Source organism: Salmo salar, chromosome 29 (genome assembly GCF_965601325.2).
Source record: "Salmo salar chromosome 29, fSalSal1, whole genome shotgun sequence".
NCBI lineage: Eukaryota > Metazoa > Chordata > Actinopteri > Salmoniformes > Salmonidae > Salmo > Salmo salar.
The window spans coordinates 15,864,962-15,885,668 of record NC_138319.1 but is presented as its reverse complement, the minus strand read 5'-3'; the positions used below and the strand labels follow the sequence as shown (position 1 = coordinate 15,885,668).

Sequence of the window (20,707 nt, the reverse complement as noted above, 5' to 3'; positions counted from 1 at the left end):
TCATTGACAAGATCCTCCCGTGTAGTTCTGGGCTGATTCCTCACCATTCTCATGATCATTGCAACCCCACGAGGTGAGATCTTGCATGGAGCCCCAGGCCGAGGGATATTGACAGTTCTTTTGTGTTTTTTCCATTTGCGAATAATCGCACCAAATGTTGTCACCTTCTCACCAAGCTGCTTGGCGATGGTCTTGTAGCCCATTCCAGCCTTGTGTAGGTCTACAATCTTGTCCCTGACATCCTTGGAGAGCTCTTTGGTCTTGGCCATGGTGGAGAGTTTGGAATCTGATTGATTGATTGCTTCTGTGGAAAGGTGTCTTTTTTACAGGTAACAAGCTGCGGTTAGGAGCACTCCCTTTAAGAGTGTGCTCCTAATCTCAGCTCGTTACCTGTATAAAAGACACCTGGGAGCCAGAAATCTTTCTGATTGAGAGGGGGTCAAATACTTATTTCCCTCATTAAAATGCAAATCATTTTATAACATTTTTGATGTGTTGTTCTAGATTTTTTTGTTGTTATTCTGTCTCTCACTGTTCAAATAAACCTACCATTAAAATTATAGACTGATCATTTCTTTGTCAGTGAGCAAACGTACAAAATCAGCAGGGGATCAAATATTTTTTTCCCCCACTGTATACAGGGGTCTCCGGTACCAAGTCAGTGTACAGGGGTACAGCTAATTGAGGTGATCTGTACATGTAGGTGGGAGCGAAGCGACTATGCATAGGTAACAAACAAACAGCGAGTAGCAGCAGTGTACAAGAGGGGGGGTCAATGTGAATTGTCCAGTGGCAATTTTTATGAATTGTTCAGCTGTCTAATGGCTTGGGAGGTAGAAGCTGTTGAGGATCCTTTTTGGTCCTAGATTTGGCGCTCCGGTACCACTTGCCGTGTGGTAGCAGAGAAAACAGTCTATAACTTGGGTGACTGGAGTCTCTGACAATTTTATGGGCTTTCCTCTGACACCACCTATTGTATAGGTCCTGGATGGCAGGAAGCTTGGCCCCAGTGATGTACTGGGCCGTTTGCACTACCCTCGTAGCACCTTACGGTCAGATGCCGAGCAGATGCGGTCAGGATGCTCTCGATGGTGCAGCTGTGGAACCTTTTGAGGATTTGTGGACCCATGCCAAATCTTTTCAGTCTCCTGAGGGGAAAAAGTTTTGAGAAGGACTATGTTTCATGTTTTTGCATGATTTTGCGGTGAAGTTTTCTGTGAGAGAACTCCACAGGAGCCTTCTCTTTCTTAGAAATATTCATAAACCAAGTTGTTTACCAGGCTGGTCAATACTGTTATCAGTAATTGTAAGAAGTTTTGAAATGGTACATTCTGTATTGCTTGGTGGTGCAGTCTCTTGCAATCAGTGTAGTGATATCACAAATGTCTTTTGAGGGACACCTTAACTTTTGCATATTTTAACCGAATTTGTATGCACTTTACATTTGCAGACACAACATGGAGGAATACATACGGCAAAGCTGAATCATACATATTGTGTCTGGCGCAGGGGAAAATAAAATGGGCTTACATGCTAGGTTAAGAAAGAACATATGGAATAACTGGACATGTTCTTAGTTTGACAATAATATGAATCCATTTAAATGCAGCTACCTGTGACAAAAAGGCCAAAGGTGAATACTGTTTCTATGTCTCTGTAAACTACTAATCACACTCATTTGTTGAAAAAGTCTGTGCCTTAGTGAAAGGGTGACTTTGACTAAGTGCTTGAGCTGAAAGGCACTCATTAAACTCTAGCTACACAAGGGGTTGAGGGGTAGTGGGCAGGGAGGTACACAACGTCACATGTGACCTGGACTTGGAGGGTTTGCATTATGGCTCACTTTTGTCCAGCAAGTCCTTTTACTTGGCATCTTAATCCCAAATTGAATCCTCAAGGTGCCCTTGGGAAAAAAAGTGGTTAACCCTGAATAGCTCCAATAACTTCCAAGCTGTAAATGTAATGTATAATGTGGGCAAAATACATATGTTGCTGTGGGTGAGGGTGGCTTATTAAACATCCATTTTGTAATGTAGCTCAGGAAATAGCACACTTGAGTTTGAAGGTGAAAATCGAAATGTGGTGCACTGCAATGCGCTAAGGGTGTGTGTTAATTGATGAAAGACTCAATGAATAAATGTAGCTATGAATGAGTGTCTGGTCTGTCTACTGTTTGTTATGATACTCATTATGCATTTTTGAATGGCATTAGTAGAAATGGACCATGACTAACAGGGATTAATAATGCACTCCTCCCTGCACAACACACACACGCAAGTACACACACACACACACACACACACACACACACACACACACACACACACACACACACACACACACACACACACACACACATAGTTTCATACACCTTAGAGGCAGAGATGGGCACTCGAGCACATCAGCGATGCCAGCCATGTCTGCTTGCCTCAGACCTCCGTGTCCTCACTACGGGAGAGAGCGGAAAGGCCAGGCGTCTACGCGAGGATTAATTATGTTTAAAGGGGATATTTAAGACGGGCCTGCGTGCATTTCAATTTGACGTAGGCGCTACTTCTGCGATGACAGCGTTTAGAGCTTCACCGTCATCTCTTTCAGCTCCTCCGGTCATGAGGAAGGAGATAATTTCATTAAATGTAAAATGCTCAAATAAAGAAAAAGGCCAAGGCCAGTCTAGCTGCTCTCCACCTATTCTTTCATCTCATTGTATGTCATGGCTAAGATACCAGATACCGAGCCTGGGAGATGGTTCCGAAACCCGGTAATCCTGTTCTGATTAAGATATTGGCATGGCCTTTTGGGAGCTTTCTACTGTGGGTGTTCTCTAATCTGTTCGAATCATGACACCCACACACGCACACGCACACACACACACATACAGAATTGTGCATCACCTCAGGGAGATTGTTGTACTATCCACTCCAGTGACTGGAGGACATTACAGCTCAGCGTAGATATAAATCTGGCCTCCCACCATTCTGCCAGGTAATGTGCAATACAACCTGGCTCTATCTTTGGTATAATACTCAGAAAGAGATACCATTGGCAAAAATCCTTTATCTCACCCCTGCACAGCAAAATTTGATTGGTAAATTGAACACTGTGGGTTTTCAATTTAACACTTTTGAAGTGTGTATATGAGAACCAGCAAAAAGTGTTGCCCTTTTAACACAGCTACTTTCCAACACCAGTGGCATTAAAATGTTACACAAACTCTGTGTTAAAGGTAATGGTGTTCACTGATACCTTGTATTTAACACTTGTCTTACATTTTTACACTAGGTCAGTGTTAAAGGTGCGCTGGTATGGTGTTCACTGATACCTTCACCGCAAATTCTCCAGTGTTAAAGCAACACTGAGATTGTTCAATTTAACACTGGTCAAATGTCTATATGGATCCACACTTTCAGTGTTAAATGAACACATTGCTTAGTGTAAAGCCTTATTTGCATATTTCAAATCAAAATCAAATCAAGCTTTATTTTTACAGCACATTTCAGACATGGAATGCAACACAATGTGCTTCACAGGAAAAACTAATAAAATTAAGAAAATAAAAACGTAAATATTTACTACACAACAAACATGAGCATAAAATACAAAAGAATAACAATAAAACTGAACGACTAAAAAAGGAGTCTCTTATAAATATGTCCACAGTTTCGGCCCCCTTCAGGTTCAGTGGCAGGCTATTCCAGAGGCATAGTAACAATGGCTGCCTCTCCATGCCTCTTGGTTCTAGTCTTTGGGATACTTAAAAGGCCAGTGCCAGAGGACCTGAGGGACTTACTGGGTACATAACTTAAAAGCATGTCTGACATGTATTGGGGTGCACAATCGTGGATTTATTTAAAAACCAATAGAAGAATCTTAAAATGTATTCTAAAACTCACAGGCAGCCAGTGCAGAGACCTTAAAACTGGTGTAATGTGTGCTCTCCGTCTGGTCTTGGTCAGTACCCGTGCAGCAGCATTCTGTATGTTTTGTAGTTGACCAATGGCTTTCTTGGGTAGACGAGACAGGAGAGCATTACAGTAGTCAAGCCTACTTATAATAAAAGCATGGATGAGTCTCTCTGTATCAGCTTGAGAGAGAAATGGCCACACCTTGGTAATGTTCCTCAGCTGGTAAAAAGATATATTGGTCACATTCCTAATGTGTGATTCGAAATGGAGTTCAGAATATAAAATAACACCTAGGTTTTTTACCTGGTGTTTTATCTTTATTGCTGTGAATTAAAATGTGAGGCCAGATTCTCTTTCTGTGTTTTGGCTCCAACAATAAATACCTCGGTCTTGCCTTGATTTAGCTGGAAGAAGTTGTGAGCCATCCAAGTATTTAAATCAATAATACAATAATACAGTAAACTAATAATTTATCCATGGAGCCTAAATCCTCTGGTGACACAGAGACGTAAAGATGTGTATTGGCTGCGTAGCAGTGAAAATCATTGCTGTGCTTTCCCATAATGCCTTTCGAGTGAATTGTAGAGTCACCACCCATTACTTTATTTGTTAGTGACAGAGACATGGTTGTTGCATTCATAAATGTTCAGTCCTGTGGCCTTAATAAAGTCAGCTCCTAAGCAAATATGTTATAAAAAAGTATAATATAACACAATACATAAAGCCTTATTATGAGAGCCTAGTTTTAACATAATTCAGTGGACTGAAGCATGTAGTTTACAAGCAAAATCAGGCTTTCAAATTTTTTACATTTAACTAGGCAAGTCAGTTAAGAACAAATTCTTATTTACAATAACAACCCGGATGACGCTGGGCCCTTCGGGACTCCCAAATCCAGGCGGGATACAGCCTGGATTTGAACCAGGGACTGTAGTGACACCTCTTGCACTGAGATGCAGTGCCTTAGACCACTGCACCACTCGAAGGTCCAAAGTCACATTATTTCAAGTCACATTATGCTGGCTTGCAAAGTGATGTGAAAATATGCTGGGAAATATGATATTGAGGGGCTTGGTTTTGGTATAACACTGGTTATTAACGCCAACAATGGGGTTAATTTAACACTTACAGGGTTAGTTTAGCACCTGAATCAACACTAGAAATGTTGCACTGAAACACTAGGTAAAACTGGCAACACCAGCTGCCATTCACTCCATTCATAAAGTAACACCACATCAAAACAGCTTACACCAGGATATGAACACTGGCGATTTTTTTAAATTTAAAAAAAAAATGTATTTCACCTTTATTTTACCAGGTAGGCAAGTTGACAAAAAGTTCTCATTTACAATTGCGACCTGGCAATGTAACAGTAATATTATTGAAGATGAGTCACAGTTATCTACATCTCGTAATGTTACATAATTGTTGAATGTTATACCACACCCAGACCACCAAGATATGGGAATTTTGCAGTATCACATATAGTCAAGGTGGAGAATGATGCCCAGGAGACCTCAGCAATTCAATCTATGTACCTTTCACAGTTTGAGTGAGAAAAATTGTTATTCAAATACGTATCTGTACTCTGGATTGGAATCTTTCAAAAGATAAGTTACATGTAGAGAATGTTTGTAAGGTGGCTTTTCATGAACAAACTAAAAGGCAACAACCTGGCTTGGAGGTTGTACTATTCCCAGTGTATATGGTCTTTTTCCATCTTACATCTTACATGGATCAATTGGGTGTAGGTGGACCCCCGGAGGTTGAGGAAATCACACCACTCTTATTTAAGTTTCCATCGCCTTCATCATTACCTTTCATAGCCACACGGATGGTAGGCCAGAGGGTTTCCTATCCTAGCAAAGTGCTCCAGTCCCCACACTTTTATTTCCTCCTCCCAAGACGAATGTCAAGGATCCCTGTCTTTTTGCAGGGAGAGTGGCCTACCCCTCTGCCTCCAGCACTGGGGAGAGGGAGACAGCTAGATAAATGTGCGGCGGCTACAATGCGTCTGCTACGGCAGCACCGGAGGCTGAGGGAGTCACGGTGCGATGCCGATGTGGGGCCATGCCGCGATAGCGACAGAAGGATTTTAATCATCGCCTCTCCCCAGGAATGACACGGGTGCAGCACAACAGAGATATAGAGCGAGGGGGGCTGGCACCCAGCAGACAAACAACAGCCTGGCGACATAGCCGTGCGGATTAGCACTGTCGCTCTGTGAGAAATATGTGTGCTGCTGGCCAGGCGGGCGTCAGGCGTCGGGAGGAGAAAACACATTGCATTTTTTCTTTTTACCCCCACATGCTGGAATAAGGATTCATGGCATCATTAACCACAGCCTATATCTCTTGGGCACCAATGCACAGAGCTGATATTAAATAAGTATATCAATTGTATGTGAAGCCTATCTTTGTTTAGTGAGATTATTCATTTGGTTTACTGCTGGGTGCACACACTTAACATATTTTCTTACGGGCTTCATTTCAAGTTTTTTGGGGGAAGCCATTGTTGTTGTTGTAGTTGTTGTTGTTTGAATGTAGCCATTAGCCAACTTTTTCTAACAGACAACTTCTTCTTCTCCAGAATTCTTTAAGACTGTTTTGTTCTTTCAAGTTAGAACTTTATTGTTTTCTGTCTCTGTGGTGGTAGTGCTAGATAGAGTTGAGAGAACAGGGAAAGTTTTGTTTGTTTTGTACCTAGCCTGGTTTGAGGGACCTCTGTTGGATTGAAGGCTTGAAGCAAGCTCTCTGATGCATGTCAGCAAACAGGGTTCACAGGTGTCACAACAGCTGACACTGGGGCACTGTTGATGCTCTTTAATTGGCTACAAGGTTACACAGTGGGAGAAACTAGCAGCAAACCTGATGAATCTATGAATAGATGGATGTATGGATGGATGGATGGATGGATGGATGGATGGATGGATGGATGGATGGATGGATGGAGGAAAGGGGATACAGCTAGGAACAGGAGAAGATGGATGTATCCAATCCACACATCCACACATACAGTAGCTCCATAGACAGATGCTTTGACAAACATGAAGGCATCAGGCGTTAAAAATAAACCAGCTTCTCGGCTGACATGTTCTGACTCCTCATCTTAAACTGAGAACCAAAGCATTGTAAAAGAGGCAGCTGTGGTTTTCTCCCAGTAGGACAACTTCACCCACTATTCATTAGTTTGTGCTGAATGGAAAGTGACATGTTGTAACTACTTGACTTTATTGACCATCATTATGTTGTGGCGAGAGCATGGCAGAGGCCTCAGATAAAGAGGTGGACAGCGTCGTAAAATGTTGCTAATTGAGTCATTTACTTCGACTGGGCCAATAACAGACTATCTGATTTGTTAGTATAACAAATGTTCAGGCAGTTGGTCTAAATACCTCGAAACACTGTTTTTCCTCAGCGAACCCAGGCTTCATTTGTGAGATGTATGCATCTTTTTGTCAAGTCTTCCGGCTGCGTTCACTATGTTGCTATGAGAGTGTATATGATTGTGGGTGGTCATCAGGTGTAGGGGTGCATACACAGGTAAATAAGCATTTTCCAAAGACAATAGCAGTAATGTCCTATTCTTTACATTAGAGTCCAGTGGACCTATCTATGCAATCTCTGGATTTTTAGGAAAACATGTCTTCAAACCAATACATACGTACTTAATCTACTTAACCTGAATTTGGGAGGGAAAGAGAGAGAAAGTTTCGTTTCCCATTAAGTCAAATACAAATTTATTTGCAAGATTTAACCAAATCAATGTTTGGATCATACATGGCAAGTATCTGTGCCCTCTAATAGCCTGCCTAGTTCTCGAGTAGTTATGATAAAATTTTGTCCAGAACACACAGATACCGTTTTTTCGACATTGTCATCCTCTGGTCTTCTATTTTATTAAGGTCTCTTAAGGTCAAGTCCCCTGAGATGTGCTTGTGTTAATTAGAAATGTCTCGCTTATGCCATTGATATCAATGTTTGATTAAGTGGGAGTTTGATTCAGCCCATAACCTCTCAGTTTGATTATTTAATATTCACCAAAGTCTAATTAAAAACTCATATTTCGGGAATGAAAACTGAAGAGGGGTTGAAAAGGCTACCCAGTTTTTCTTATTTTTTGTAAGAGTCACAGTGTATCACACCTACATGACAAATGTAATTTATCTTGACTTTATTTAACAGATCGCAATAAACCAAACTTAACTCAGGCTGACTTCATCCCCAAGATGATTTGATTAGTTCATTTTGTATCAAGCTCAAAGAGAGAGACTTAGGGGCTATTCTCAATCACAAACATTTAAGGAGAGGCAGCGCGACGAGATTTCAATTGACATATGTACATACACTTTCAATTTACATTACATACTTGGCTTACTGTACCTTTCGTTGTAAAGGAAATGTGACATTCTTGCTCTGCAGCTCCAAATTTACTGTAAATATCAGTATCACAGTAGCCAGTAGCCAATGACTAGTCAGTAAGCTTGAAAAATTCGAATTAAACCTTTCCACTAAAACATATTAGCTAGATGTTAGGTTTATTTTCTTGACCATACACGCATTAAATGTAGCTTGCATGACAAAAACACAGCTAGCTAGCTATGCCAGCTAGTTTACCCCTCTCATCGAAAGTTTACCCCTCTCAAGATGTGAGAAATACGTAAGTTTACAATACAGTAATGTCTCTCGAGAATCTCTCAAAATTCTCCTTAATTGTCATCACTGAAAAAAAACTGAGAGAGCAAGCAAACCTACGTGTTCCAAACTGTGTTTCTCGGCTTCCTGAGCTAGCTACTTAATGAGTAATCTTTCATGTTCCGTAGGAATCCCCAATACGTGCCTTTTAATTTTTTATTCCGAGCTGTAAGTCATTAACCATGAATGCAACAGTAATTGCCTTATAATGATTAGGACTTTTTGCCATTAAAGATTTGTTGTAATTTTGTGGGATTATTACGATTCTCATCTTTAGAGTCAGGAGATAAAATGCTGATTTCAATTTCATAAGTTGGTGTATTCTTTCAAAAGCAATTACCATTAAGCAACTGCATAGGGCCACAGGCCTTTGCTATAGATAACATTTTTCTCAGCACCTACAGAGATATAGTGTATAAAGTTGACCATAGAAGTGTTTTCACTTTAGTGTTAGGATTGGACACAAAAAGTAAAGATTGTTTGACACTTTAAGTCCATGTTTCTTCTCACAAAAGGGAACCATCAAAAGGTGCAGCAGTGCCAATAACCCAGATAATAAAGTGCATAACAACTTATTTTCAAGCAAGAGTTAGGCATCTTTCGAGGCATTTGCTTTTTTCTCTGCTCCTGTCATCCCTCTCTCCCTCTCCTCACCTATCACCCCCCCCCCCCTCTCTATCTCTCTCTCTCTCTCTCTCTCTCTCTCCTATCAAGCTTTCTTTCTCTCTTTCTCTCTACTTCTGTCATCCCTCTATGTCCTCTCATGTCCCCCCTCTCTATCCACTCGTGTCATCCCTTGCAATCTATCTCTCTCTCCTCTCCCATCATCCCCTCTCCCTTTTCACTCTTATCTTCCACTCTTATCATCCCTTTCTCTTCTTTCCTGTCATCCCTTTCTCTCTCCCTCTCTCTCCTCTCCAGGCGTCGTCCGGACGGCACTGCCCAACATGGACCGAGAGGTGAAGGACCAGTACGTGTTGGTCATCCAGGCTAAAGACATGGTGGGCCAGATGGGCGGCCTCTCCGGCACCACCTCTGTCACGGTCACCCTCACTGACGTCAATGACAACCCGCCACGCTTCTCTCGTAGTAAGAGTCCTATATACTTTGTACGTCACTAAATCTGACGACATGCCCTCTATCTGTTTCCCTCAGACAAAGCCCTAAACCCATCCATTCACTGTCATTGCAGTCTCACTATAGTGGAGGTTGGACATAAATCTCTACAATCACTCTCGTTCACAATGGCAGTAGGGGAGAAAGCTTTGAGTGAAAATGTAGTCTATGCTTGATATTGCAGATTCATTCAACTACAGTACCCCTTTCAAGCGTATGCGTAATTTTGCTGTTCGTCGTGGGTTCACTGCCCCTTTCTGACTAATGGTCAAAGGCTTCAAATGCAGTTTGCCCTAGAAGGTATAAACCTTTCTCCCGCTCCCCTCACTCCACATCAGAGCGGAGGGATTTCTGCAAACATGGATACCAGGATCAATCAGGCTCCATTTTTTTTGTCATCAGCCTATTTCACGGCCCGCTAATGGGTTCCTGGCCAGGCGTTGGGATTCAAAGGCATGAGGTGCTTCTCATGATAATCTGTGGCCCCGGCAATTGCTTTACCGCTGATAGTCCCACCGACCGCCGCTGCCTAGGCTGTTACACTCACTGCTGGACTGCCATGAAGTGAAGTCAATTTGCTGGAACCCGGAGGGAGGGGGGAGCGGGGACAGGTTCAAGTTTGCACAACAAATCGTCAATGCCGCTTTAACCCAGCGCTGTTTTGCTGGGTGTGCTGGGAAGAAAGATGCTTTGGGACCAGGTTGGGTGTGAAGTCACCCCCCCCCCACCCCATCTGTATCCCCCCCCCACCCCCCACCCAAGGTCATGGGTCAGAATCAATAGAGTATTACAGCGCACCACAGCTGATAGTCTAGAAGCACTAGCCCTTGGAGGAGAGAAGAGGAGGGAAGTGAAGGCTGGAGGCACAAGGACAGAGAGGAGGGGCGGTTACCAGGGGGCAAAGAGGGGCATACACAGTACGAAGGGAGGGGAAGAAAGGCATTTTTGGGGGTCTTCCACAGCGAATTAAAAAGCCATTACAAAGATTACACAGCGGCAAACAATGTCAAGCAGATTAGCATTTGGAGCGTGATGTCGGGAGCCACTGGGGTGAGAAACACGGAAAGATCTGGTAATGAGCTCCGTCATGGTGATTGGGGAGATTATGATTATTTATATGATTCCCTCCTTTTTTTCTTATGAGAGTGCTTTATGTCAGGGAGGTGCAGACAAAGACACCGGGAGCACAATGGAAGAGTTTGCTTGTAATAGAATTTTCCAGTGAACATTTCATCCCACCAAAGCATAGTCCTCAGACTCTCCCATTCACTTTGGTCAAGAGATATTCTGTTTCATGTAGAGTGGAGCGGTCAGAATATGTAATACATTTTCATATGAATACAAACAACTCCATTGTTATAAAAATGTTAAGGTTCAATAAAAAATATATTTGCCCTCTTCACCATAAATGTCTTGAATGTAAAACGAGTCATTTAATATTATTGTCACTATTTCCTCATATATTTGGATAAAACTCATCCTGGACCATTACTTTGTAGTGTGACCACTCATTGTGAGAGAGGGAACTCAAAGGCAGCTGTAGTGCACTATGAATCTGAGCGGCTAAGGAGTAAGGAAACCACCTCATCTCTAACTACTACTTCTCTTTCCTCCAGAGAACTATCAGCACATGGTGCCGGAGTCCTTGCCCGTGGCGTCCGTGGTGGCCAGGGTCAAGGCTCTGGATAATGACATAGGCCCCAATGCAGAGATGGAGTATAGGATCATGGAGGACGGACCTGGGGTGTTCAACATCACTACAGACGAGGACACGCAAGAGGGCATCATCATCCTTCAAAAGGTACACATGCTGTATCCTTATAGGCTGTGTTCCCAAGCCAGCTTTGTCACAGGGTCCAATCTGATCTTTTGTTTGTTTTCGCCGTCACCGATCATAGACGAGTGCCACAGAGTGGAAAGTCACGCAGACAATAAACACAGACAATAAATGTGTCACATCAATGGCCCTCCTATATTATAGGGCTACAACTGTGCGCCCAATAAGCCAAACAGATGACAACATATCTTCTAAACACTATTATTTAGAAATGCCTTTTACTGTGATGTGTTGTGTGCCTTTTCTCACAATCAATAGTTTGCTTTCACACTACACAGTAAGTCAATATAAAACGTTTGGATGAAAAATATATTTGTGATAGAGAGTTTGATTATGTGCAAGATTGCATAGGGTCGTTGGACTCTAGCGCCAGCATTTCTTCAATCTACTGGTGTAGCGCAAGGCCATGTTGCCATGAGCGATGCACATACAAATATCTTTATGGCTTTGCCCTCACCATTTACAGAAAATGTGGCCAGTGCAGTGTGCTTAGAATCCAGCCAATTAGGATGGGCTCCACCTTGACTGGAAGGTTACTGTCAATTTCTTTTTTAAAGAAATGTGAAATAGCTTTTAATATTTTTTTTTGTCTCTTTACTTTATGTTTGTCTCAGCCTTTAGACTTTGAGTCCAAGAACAGCTTTAACCTGCGAATCGAAGCCACCAATCGGAATATCGACCCTGCGTTTGTGCACCTGGGTTCGTTCAGCGACACCACGTCGGTCAAGGTGACGGTGGAGGACGTGAACGAGCCGCCCGTGTTCTCCACACAGCTTAGCAAGATGGTGGTCTCCGAGGACGCCAGAGTGGGCATCTCCATTGGGAGGGTCTCCGCTCACGACCCTGACTCCTCCAACAGTGCCATCAGGTAGAACCCAGCTCTCCAGTTATTATATGCCATTACAGGCAATTCCTCTGTTGTCCCAGCCATTTTCTCAAGTGGCCCCTGTTTCTTAAAATAACTTTGCCCCATTCAACAGAGTGGCGAATTCAAGCCATATAACCCATTTCTTTCAACATGTTGCCACACCGCAAGGTTGACAGGAGGTCCAAACACCTTTAGAGCAGTACTGTAAATAAACGTTCACATTCTAATGCCTCAATAGCACCTCACTGACAGAGTTCTAAACTCCCTCTGTGACTGTGTGACATGCACTAAAGCCAGATGGCGTGCGTTCGAGGGACTGCAACATTTGTAAAAGTGAAATGCCATCTAAAATGAGCGAAGGGCATTCCCCCAGGAGGGTCAACAGTTTGTACCAGCTCCATTGCATTTATAACACAACACAACCACTCAGAAAGGCAATCTGCCCCATGTCACTCATGAGACTCCCTCTCATTACGCATTAATTGAAAATAAAAGTGTTGTGTGGTAGTATTCATGCTCGGGGCGTTAGGATTGTTAGTAATCTTAATCAGAAAATCTAATTACACCGCCATTGTGGGTGTAAATTGCCTCTTTTTGCTGCTGTGGAGGCTTTCAGCGTCTGCAATAATATGGCCCTACCTCTGTTGAAATTAGAATTATTGTGGAACTAATGCAGCCACAAGAGTCAAATTACATTGAATAATACCCTTTGGATACCAGCTAATTGAAGTTGTCATTTTTTCCAGAAATATAAGCTGCTGTATAGAAATTGATAGTGTTTGTTCTGTGTTCAGCATTAATGTATTGCTGTCCAATTTCACATTTCTATCTTAAAAACTTTGATTGAGAGCAGTTCTCGTCAAAATCTAAAAGTTGTAGAAACCTCTCATTCATAGTTCAACATCATGATCGTTTTCAGCGTCAAAAATGAATATGAAAATGACATAATTGCCCTTGTTGATACAGCTCAGTAATATTCTATACCAATGGACTGAAACCAGAAGCACTTTTAAATAGTTAATTTGACACGTTTGGAAGGTAGAAAGTTCTTATTCCTTCAGAAATGTTTAAGAGTGAAATTATTACATGTAATATCCTTAGAACTTTCTTCAAAAGGAAAATACCTCATCATAGCTACGTGTGTGTTTGTCATTCTGCCTGTCTGCCTGCCTGCCTCTGTCTGTCTGTCTCCAGGTACTCCATAGACAGAAACACAGACCTGGAGCGTTTCTTCAACGTGGATGCTCTGAGTGGGGTCATAAGCACAGCCAAACCCCTGGATCGAGAGGTCAACTCTGTCCACAACCTCACTATCCTTGCTATGGAAAGCCGTAAGTACATGTGCACACACACACACACACACACACACACACACACACACACACACACACCCTCTGCCACATCAAGCCTCAAAGTCTGACTAGTTAGTTTTATGAAGGCCCTGCATAAAGTATTGTTGTCCTTTCTATCTTGTCATGTAGCCAACCCTACCCCATATTCAACACCCCACAATGCCACTGCTTCGTCATGACTGCATTAACGTGACGAAGCGTGTGGGTCGCGGCGGGGCTGTCAGGGGAATCTTAATTCTGACGTAAGGCGGATGCTTTCGACCTCCGGGTCTCCGTGAGTCGCAGAGTGTGTGAGGGGCAAGCTGCTAACTAAGGGCAGGCGCAGGTGAATTATGCTCATGTGATGTGGGGGGAGAAGAGGAGAGAAAAGAGAGGTGCCGGAGTGCCTTTGAGTCGTCCTTCCATGGCTTTAAGGACAAAGAGGCCCTCGCATTCCCCCCCTTACGTGTCTTTTTGTTGAGCAAGACTTTTTGTGGAAGGTACTACGCAGCGCACAGACTCCATCGTGCGCTCAATGTCGTCGAGATACGTCGAGTTCCTTGTAGGCCTATTTGGCAGGGAAACTGTGAAGCAAGCTCTTAAGCCTATTGCCTGTTTCTGTTTATGAGTCTTTTATTAAAGAATGTGAAACAATGTTGTTTCTGTTTGCTGCTTTTCATTAATTTATGCATAGTTGTTCTTTGTATGGCCTTAAAAAACAGTTTTCCTATGGCCAGAATATTATCTATAGGCTATTGCATATTGAATTTTTATCAATTATAAAAATAGAACAAAATATGGATCTGGTAAAAGGCAGACATTTGGACGTTTCAATTAAAAAATACTTTTTCACATGATTATAGAAACTGAAACGTGATTTTAGAGACACAAAGTAACAGCCTATGGTTAAAGGGTTAGTTTATAGTGGGCTCTCACCATCATCATCATTATTCACATCATTACAGTTCAATCAAGTCACAATTATCAGATTTGGTATTGACATGAGTGAGCAGGCTTTCCGAGTGAGTAGACACATGGGTAGGCCTACCAACGAAAAACGTCTGAAAACAGAAATGATTATGATATTGGGACCACAGAAATCCCATATTGAAATAAAATGTCTGCCTTTTTTTGCCTACATTTACATAGAACAACATCACAAAATCGATTTGACCTACGTCTTTTTATTTTGTCTCAATTTGATGCAGAAAATGTTGGTTATTTCAAAAGAACAGAATACAATATTTTGAATTGACTGTTTAGGCTATTATACTAAAGATCTATCCAAGGTTCAACTTTAAGACAAGGGCATCTTAAAAACAATCAATTATATACAGTATATGCATGACAGATTCACAAGACTATAATATTTAAATCATGCATAGCTGTTCTTTATATGGCCTTAAATACATTTAAATCATTTTCACCTCCCATTGCTCCCGTTGTTCCCATTTTCAACATTGGAATGTAATAACATTGGAATGTGGTAAAGTGCTGGCGAGGACACTCAGGTGAAGCCATTGAATAAAATAAATTACAATGAAATAAAGCTTTTTAGCTTTTGAACCTGATTTAAAAATAAAAATGTATAGTTTGGACTATCCTTTTTGTAATGTATGAGACATCAAAACATTCTAGATAAACCTCTCCTGCTATCACAACAGCTGTTCACTTTACTGTCATTTGGAAAATCATTTGAAAAATCAGCTGATGATTGTTGAAACAGGGTTCAAGTTCAATGTCTGCTTTCACAAATAAGTGCTTATTATATTGATAGGCAAACACTGCCATTAATACAAGGAACGGAATGTGTTTTTATGTCACACGATTTTGGACAAGTAAAATGTTCTTAGAATGTATAAAAATAAACTAGAGTCGATGTCCGCACACCCGCGGAAATCTAATTAGCATAATAAAAACGTCCCCATCAAAAATATGTCCGTTTAAGCTAGAGATCGTCCGCATCCACCGATGTCGCACTTTCGCATCTGCGGTGAAAAGTGACGGAGCTAGAGCGGTGTTTGTCAGACCATGAGACATCCCAAAAATCTGTCTTCTCACAAAATAACTTGGCAAAGCAATTGTCTTTTTGTCCTAAATACAAAGTGTTATGTTCGGGGGCAAATCCAATACAACACATTGCGAAGTACCACTCAAACATAGGGGTGGTTGCATCATGTTACGGGTATGCTTGTAATCGTTAAGGACTGGGGAATTTACGGAATGAAGTTAAGCACAGCCAAAATCCTAGAGGATAACCTGGTTCAGTCTGCTTTCCACCAGACAGTTCACCTTTCAGCAAGTAAATAGCCTAAAACACAAGGCCAAATCTACATTGGAGTTGCATACAAAGAAGGTGGGAAAGACAAGGTAAACACCTTCTCTGCCCCCTTCGAGGAAAAAACAGTGCCGCCTCTCATGAGGACTGTGAGCTCTCGTTCTCCGTGGCCGAGGTGAGTAAGACATTTAAGCATGTTAACCCTCGCAAGGCTGCCGGCCAAGACGTCATCCTTAGCCGTGTCCTCAGAGCATGTGCAGACCAGCTGCCTGGAGTGTTTATCGACATATCAATTTCTTCTTATCCCAGTCTGTTGTCCCCACTTGCTTCAAGATGTTAACAATTGTTCCTGTACCCAAGAAAGCGTAGGTAACTGAACTAAACTAAACTATCGCACCTTATCCCTCACTTCTGTCATCAGGATGTAGTTTGAGAGGCTAGTAAAGGATCATATCACCTCCATCTTACCTGACACCCTAGATCCACTACAATTGGAATACTGCCCCATCAGATCCACGGATGACACAATCGCCATCGCACCGCACACTGCCCTATCCCATCTGGACAAGAAGAATACCTATGTAAGAATGCTGTTCATCGACTATAGCTCAGCCTTCAACACCATACTGCCCTCCAAGCTCATTACTAAGCTCGGGGCCCTGGGTCTGAAGCCCGTCCTGTGCAACTGGGTCCTGGACTTCCTGACAGGCTGATCCCAGGTGGTGAAGCCCCCTCCTGTACTCCCTGATCACAGATGACTGCGTGGCCGCGCACGTTTCCAACTCAATATTCAAGTTTACAAACAACACAACATTACCATCAGCAATGAGACAGCCTACATGGAGGAGGTGAGGGCCCTGGCAGTGTGGTGCCAGGAAAATAACCTCTCCCTCAAAGTTCACAAAAGAAGGTGCTGATCGTGGACTTCAGGAGACAGCAGGAGGAAGTATGCACCCATGCACATCGACGGGACCGCAGTGGAGAAGGTGAAAAGCTTCAAGTTCCTCGGTGTGCACATCACTGACAACCTGAAATGATCCACACAGACTATTCAACCTCAGAAGGCTGAAGAAATTCAGCTTGATCCCTAAGACCTCTAAGACCTCCCAAGTGGCGCAGCGGTCTAAGGCACTGCATCTCCATGCTAGAGACGTCACAACAGACCCTGGTGAGATTCCAGGCTGTATCACAACTGGCCATGATTGGGAGCCCCATAGGACGACCCAGTGTCATCCAAGTTAGTGTTTTCCCGGGGTAGGCCATCATTGTAAATAAGAATGTGTTCTTAACTGGCTTGCCTAGTTAAATAAAGGTAAAATAAATAAAAATAAAAGACCCTCACAAACTTCTACCATTGCACCATTGAGAGCATCCTACCGGGCTGAATAATAGTACAGAGAATAATTTATTTCAGCTTTTATTTCTTTCATCACATTCCCAGCGGGTCAGAAATTTACATACACTCAAATAATATTTGGTAGCATTGCCAAAAAAATTGCTTAACTTGGGTCAAATGTTTCCTTCCACAAGCTTCCCACAATAAGTTGGGTGAATTTTGGCCCATTCCTCCAGACAGAGCTGGTGTAACTGAGTCAGGTTTGTAGGTCTCATTGCACGCACACGCTTTTTCAGTTCTGCCCACAAATGTTCTATAGGGTTGAGGTCAGGGCTTTGTGATGGCCACTCCAATACCTTGACTTTGTTGTCCTTAAGCCATTTTGCCACAACTTTGGAAGTATGCTTGGGGTCATTGTCCATTTGAAAGACCTATTTGCGACCAAGCTTTAACTTCCTTGCTGATGTCTTGAGATGTTGCATCAATATATCCACATACAAGTTCCTCCCTCATGATGCATTCTATTTTGTAAAGTGCACCAGTCCCTCCTGCAGCAAAGCACCCCCACAACCTGATGCTGCCACCCCGTGCTTTACGGTCGGGATGGTGTTCTTCGGCTTGCAATCCTCCCCCTTTTTCTTCCAAACATAACAATAGTCATTATGGCCAAACAGTTCTATTTTTGTTTCATCAGACCAGAGGACATTTCTCCAAAAAGTACGATTTTGTCCCGATGTGCAGTTGCAAACCGTAGTCTGGCTTTTTTTATGCCGGTTTTGGAGCAGTGACTTCTTCCTTGCTGAGCGGCCTTTCAGGTTATGTCGATATAGGACTCGTTTTACTGTGGATATAGATACGTTTGTACCTGTTTCCTCCAGCATCTTCACAAGGACCTTTCCTGTTGTTCTGGAATTGATTTGCACTTTTCAAACCAAAATACGTTCATCTCTAGGAGACAGAAGGCGTCTCCTTCCTGAGCGGTATGACAGCTGCGTGGTCCCATGGTTTTTATACTTGTGTACTATTGTTTGTACAGATGAACGTGGTATCTTCAGGCGTTTGGAAATTGTTCCCAAGGATGAACCAGACTTGTGGAGGTCTACAATTTTTTTTCTGAGGTCTTGACTGATTTCTTTAGATTTTCCCATGATGTCAAGCAAAGAGGCACTGAGTTTTAAGGTAGGCTTTGAAATATATCCACAGGTACTCCTCCAATTTACTAAAATAATGTCAATTAGCCCATCAGAAGCTTCTAAAGGCATGACATCATTTTCTGGAATTTTCCAAGCTGTATAAAGGCACAGTCAACTTAGTGTATGTAAACTTCTGACCCACTGGAATTGTGATACAGTGAAATAATCTGTTTCTAAACAATTGTTGGAAAAAGGACTTTTGTCATGCACGAAGTAGATGTCCTAACCGACATGCCAAAACTATGGTTTGTTAACAAGAAATGTGTGGAGTAGTTGAAAAATGGGTTTTAATGACTCCAACCTAAGTGTATGTAAACTTCTGACTTCAACTGTACATACACTGCTCAAATAAATAAAGGGAACACTTAAACAACACATCCTAGATCTGAATGAAAGAAATAATCTTATTAAATATTTTTTTCTATACATAGTTGAATGTGCTGACAACAAAATCACACAAAAATAATCAATGGAAATCCAATTTATCAACCCATGGAGGTCTGGATTTGGAGTCGCACTCAAAAGTAAAGTGGAAAACCACACTAGAGTCTGATCCAACTTTGATGTAATGTCCTTAAAACAAGTCAAAATGAGGCTCAGTAGTGTGTGTGGCCTCCACGTGCCTGTATGACCTCCCTACAACACCTGGGCATGCTCCTGATGAGGTGGCGGATGGTCTCCTGGGGGATCTCCTTCCAGACCTGGACTAAAGCATCCGCCAACTCCTGGACAGTCTGTGGTGCAACGTGGCGTTGGTGGATGGAGCGAGACAGGATGTCCCAGATGTGCTCAATTGGATTCAGGTCTGGGGAACGGGCGGGCCAGTCCATAGCATCAATGCCTTCCTCTTGCAGGAACTGCTGACACACTCCAGCCACATGAGGTCAGCCACATGGGCCTTCCCTGTGGCTCAGTTGGTAGAGCATGGTGTTTGCAACGCCAGGGTTGTGGGTTCGATTCCCACGGGGGGCCAGTACCAAAAAAAAAAATGCATGAAAGGAAATGTATGCATTCACTACTGTAAGTCGCTCTGGATAAGAGCGTCTGCTAAATGACTAAAATGTAAAATGTAAATGTAAAATGTAGGTCTAGCATTGTCTTGCATTAGGAGGAACCCAGGGCCAACCGCACCAGCATATGGTCTCACAAGGGGTCTGAGGATCTCATCTCGGTACCTAATGGCAGTCAGGTTACCTCTGGCGAGCACATGGAGGGCTGTGCGGTACCCCAAAGAAATGCCACCCCACACCATGACTGACCCACCGCCAAACCGGTCATGCTGGAGGATGTTGCAGGCAGCAGAACGTTCTCCACGGCGTCTCCAGACTCTGTCAGTGCGCCAGTGGCGAATTTGCCAATCTTGGTGTTCTCTGGCAAATGCAAAACGTCCTGCACGGTGTTGGGCTGTAAGCACAACCCCCACCTGTGGACAACGGGCCCTCATACCACCCTCATGGAGTCTGTTTCTGACCGTTTGAGCAGACACATGCAAATTTGTGGCCTGCTGGAGGTCATTTTGCAGTGCTCCTCCTGCTCCTCCTTGCACAAAGGCGGAGGTAGCGGTCCTGCTGCTGGGTTGTTGCCCTCCTACGGCCTCCTCCACGTCTCCGTGACTGGCCTGTCTTCTGGTAGCGCCTCCGTGCTCTGGACACTACGCTGACAGACACAGCAAACCTTCTTGCCACAGCTCGCATTGATGTGCCATCCTGGATGAGCTGCACTACCTGAGCCACTTGTGTGGGTTGTAGACTCCGTCTCATGCTACCACTTGAGTGAAAGCACCGCCAGCATTCAAAAGTGACCAAAACATCAGCCAGGAAGCATAGGAACTGAGAAGTGGTCTGTGGTCACCACCTGCAGAACCACTCCTTTATTGGGAGTGTCTTGCTTATTGCCTGTAATTTCCACCTGTTGTCTATTCCATTTGCACAACAGCATGTGAAATTTATTGTCAATCAGTGTTGCTTCCTAAGTGGACAGTTTGATTTCACAGAAGTGTGATTGACTTGGAGTTACATTGTGTTGTTTATGTGTTCCATTTATTTTTTTGAGCAGCACATGTCAAATGTTTGGACACACATACTCATTCAAGGTTCTTCCTTTATTTTTACTATTTTCTACATTGTACATAAATACTGAAGACATCACA

General features: G+C 42.9%; 1 protein-coding gene across 1 annotated transcript in view; it reads left to right on the top strand.

Annotated features, from left to right (window-relative positions):
- LOC106590196 (cadherin-7) overlaps positions 1–20,707 on the top strand; it is a 120,916-nt gene that overhangs the window by 59,280 nt on the left and 40,929 nt on the right. The window contains exons 5-8 of the mRNA XM_014180938.3: positions 9,521–9,688; positions 11,332–11,516; positions 12,167–12,420; positions 13,615–13,751. Of these exons, the coding sequence (XP_014036413.1) occupies positions 9,521–9,688; positions 11,332–11,516; positions 12,167–12,420; positions 13,615–13,751 (744 nt within the window). The remainder of the gene's footprint in view (positions 1–9,520; positions 9,689–11,331; positions 11,517–12,166; positions 12,421–13,614; positions 13,752–20,707) is intronic.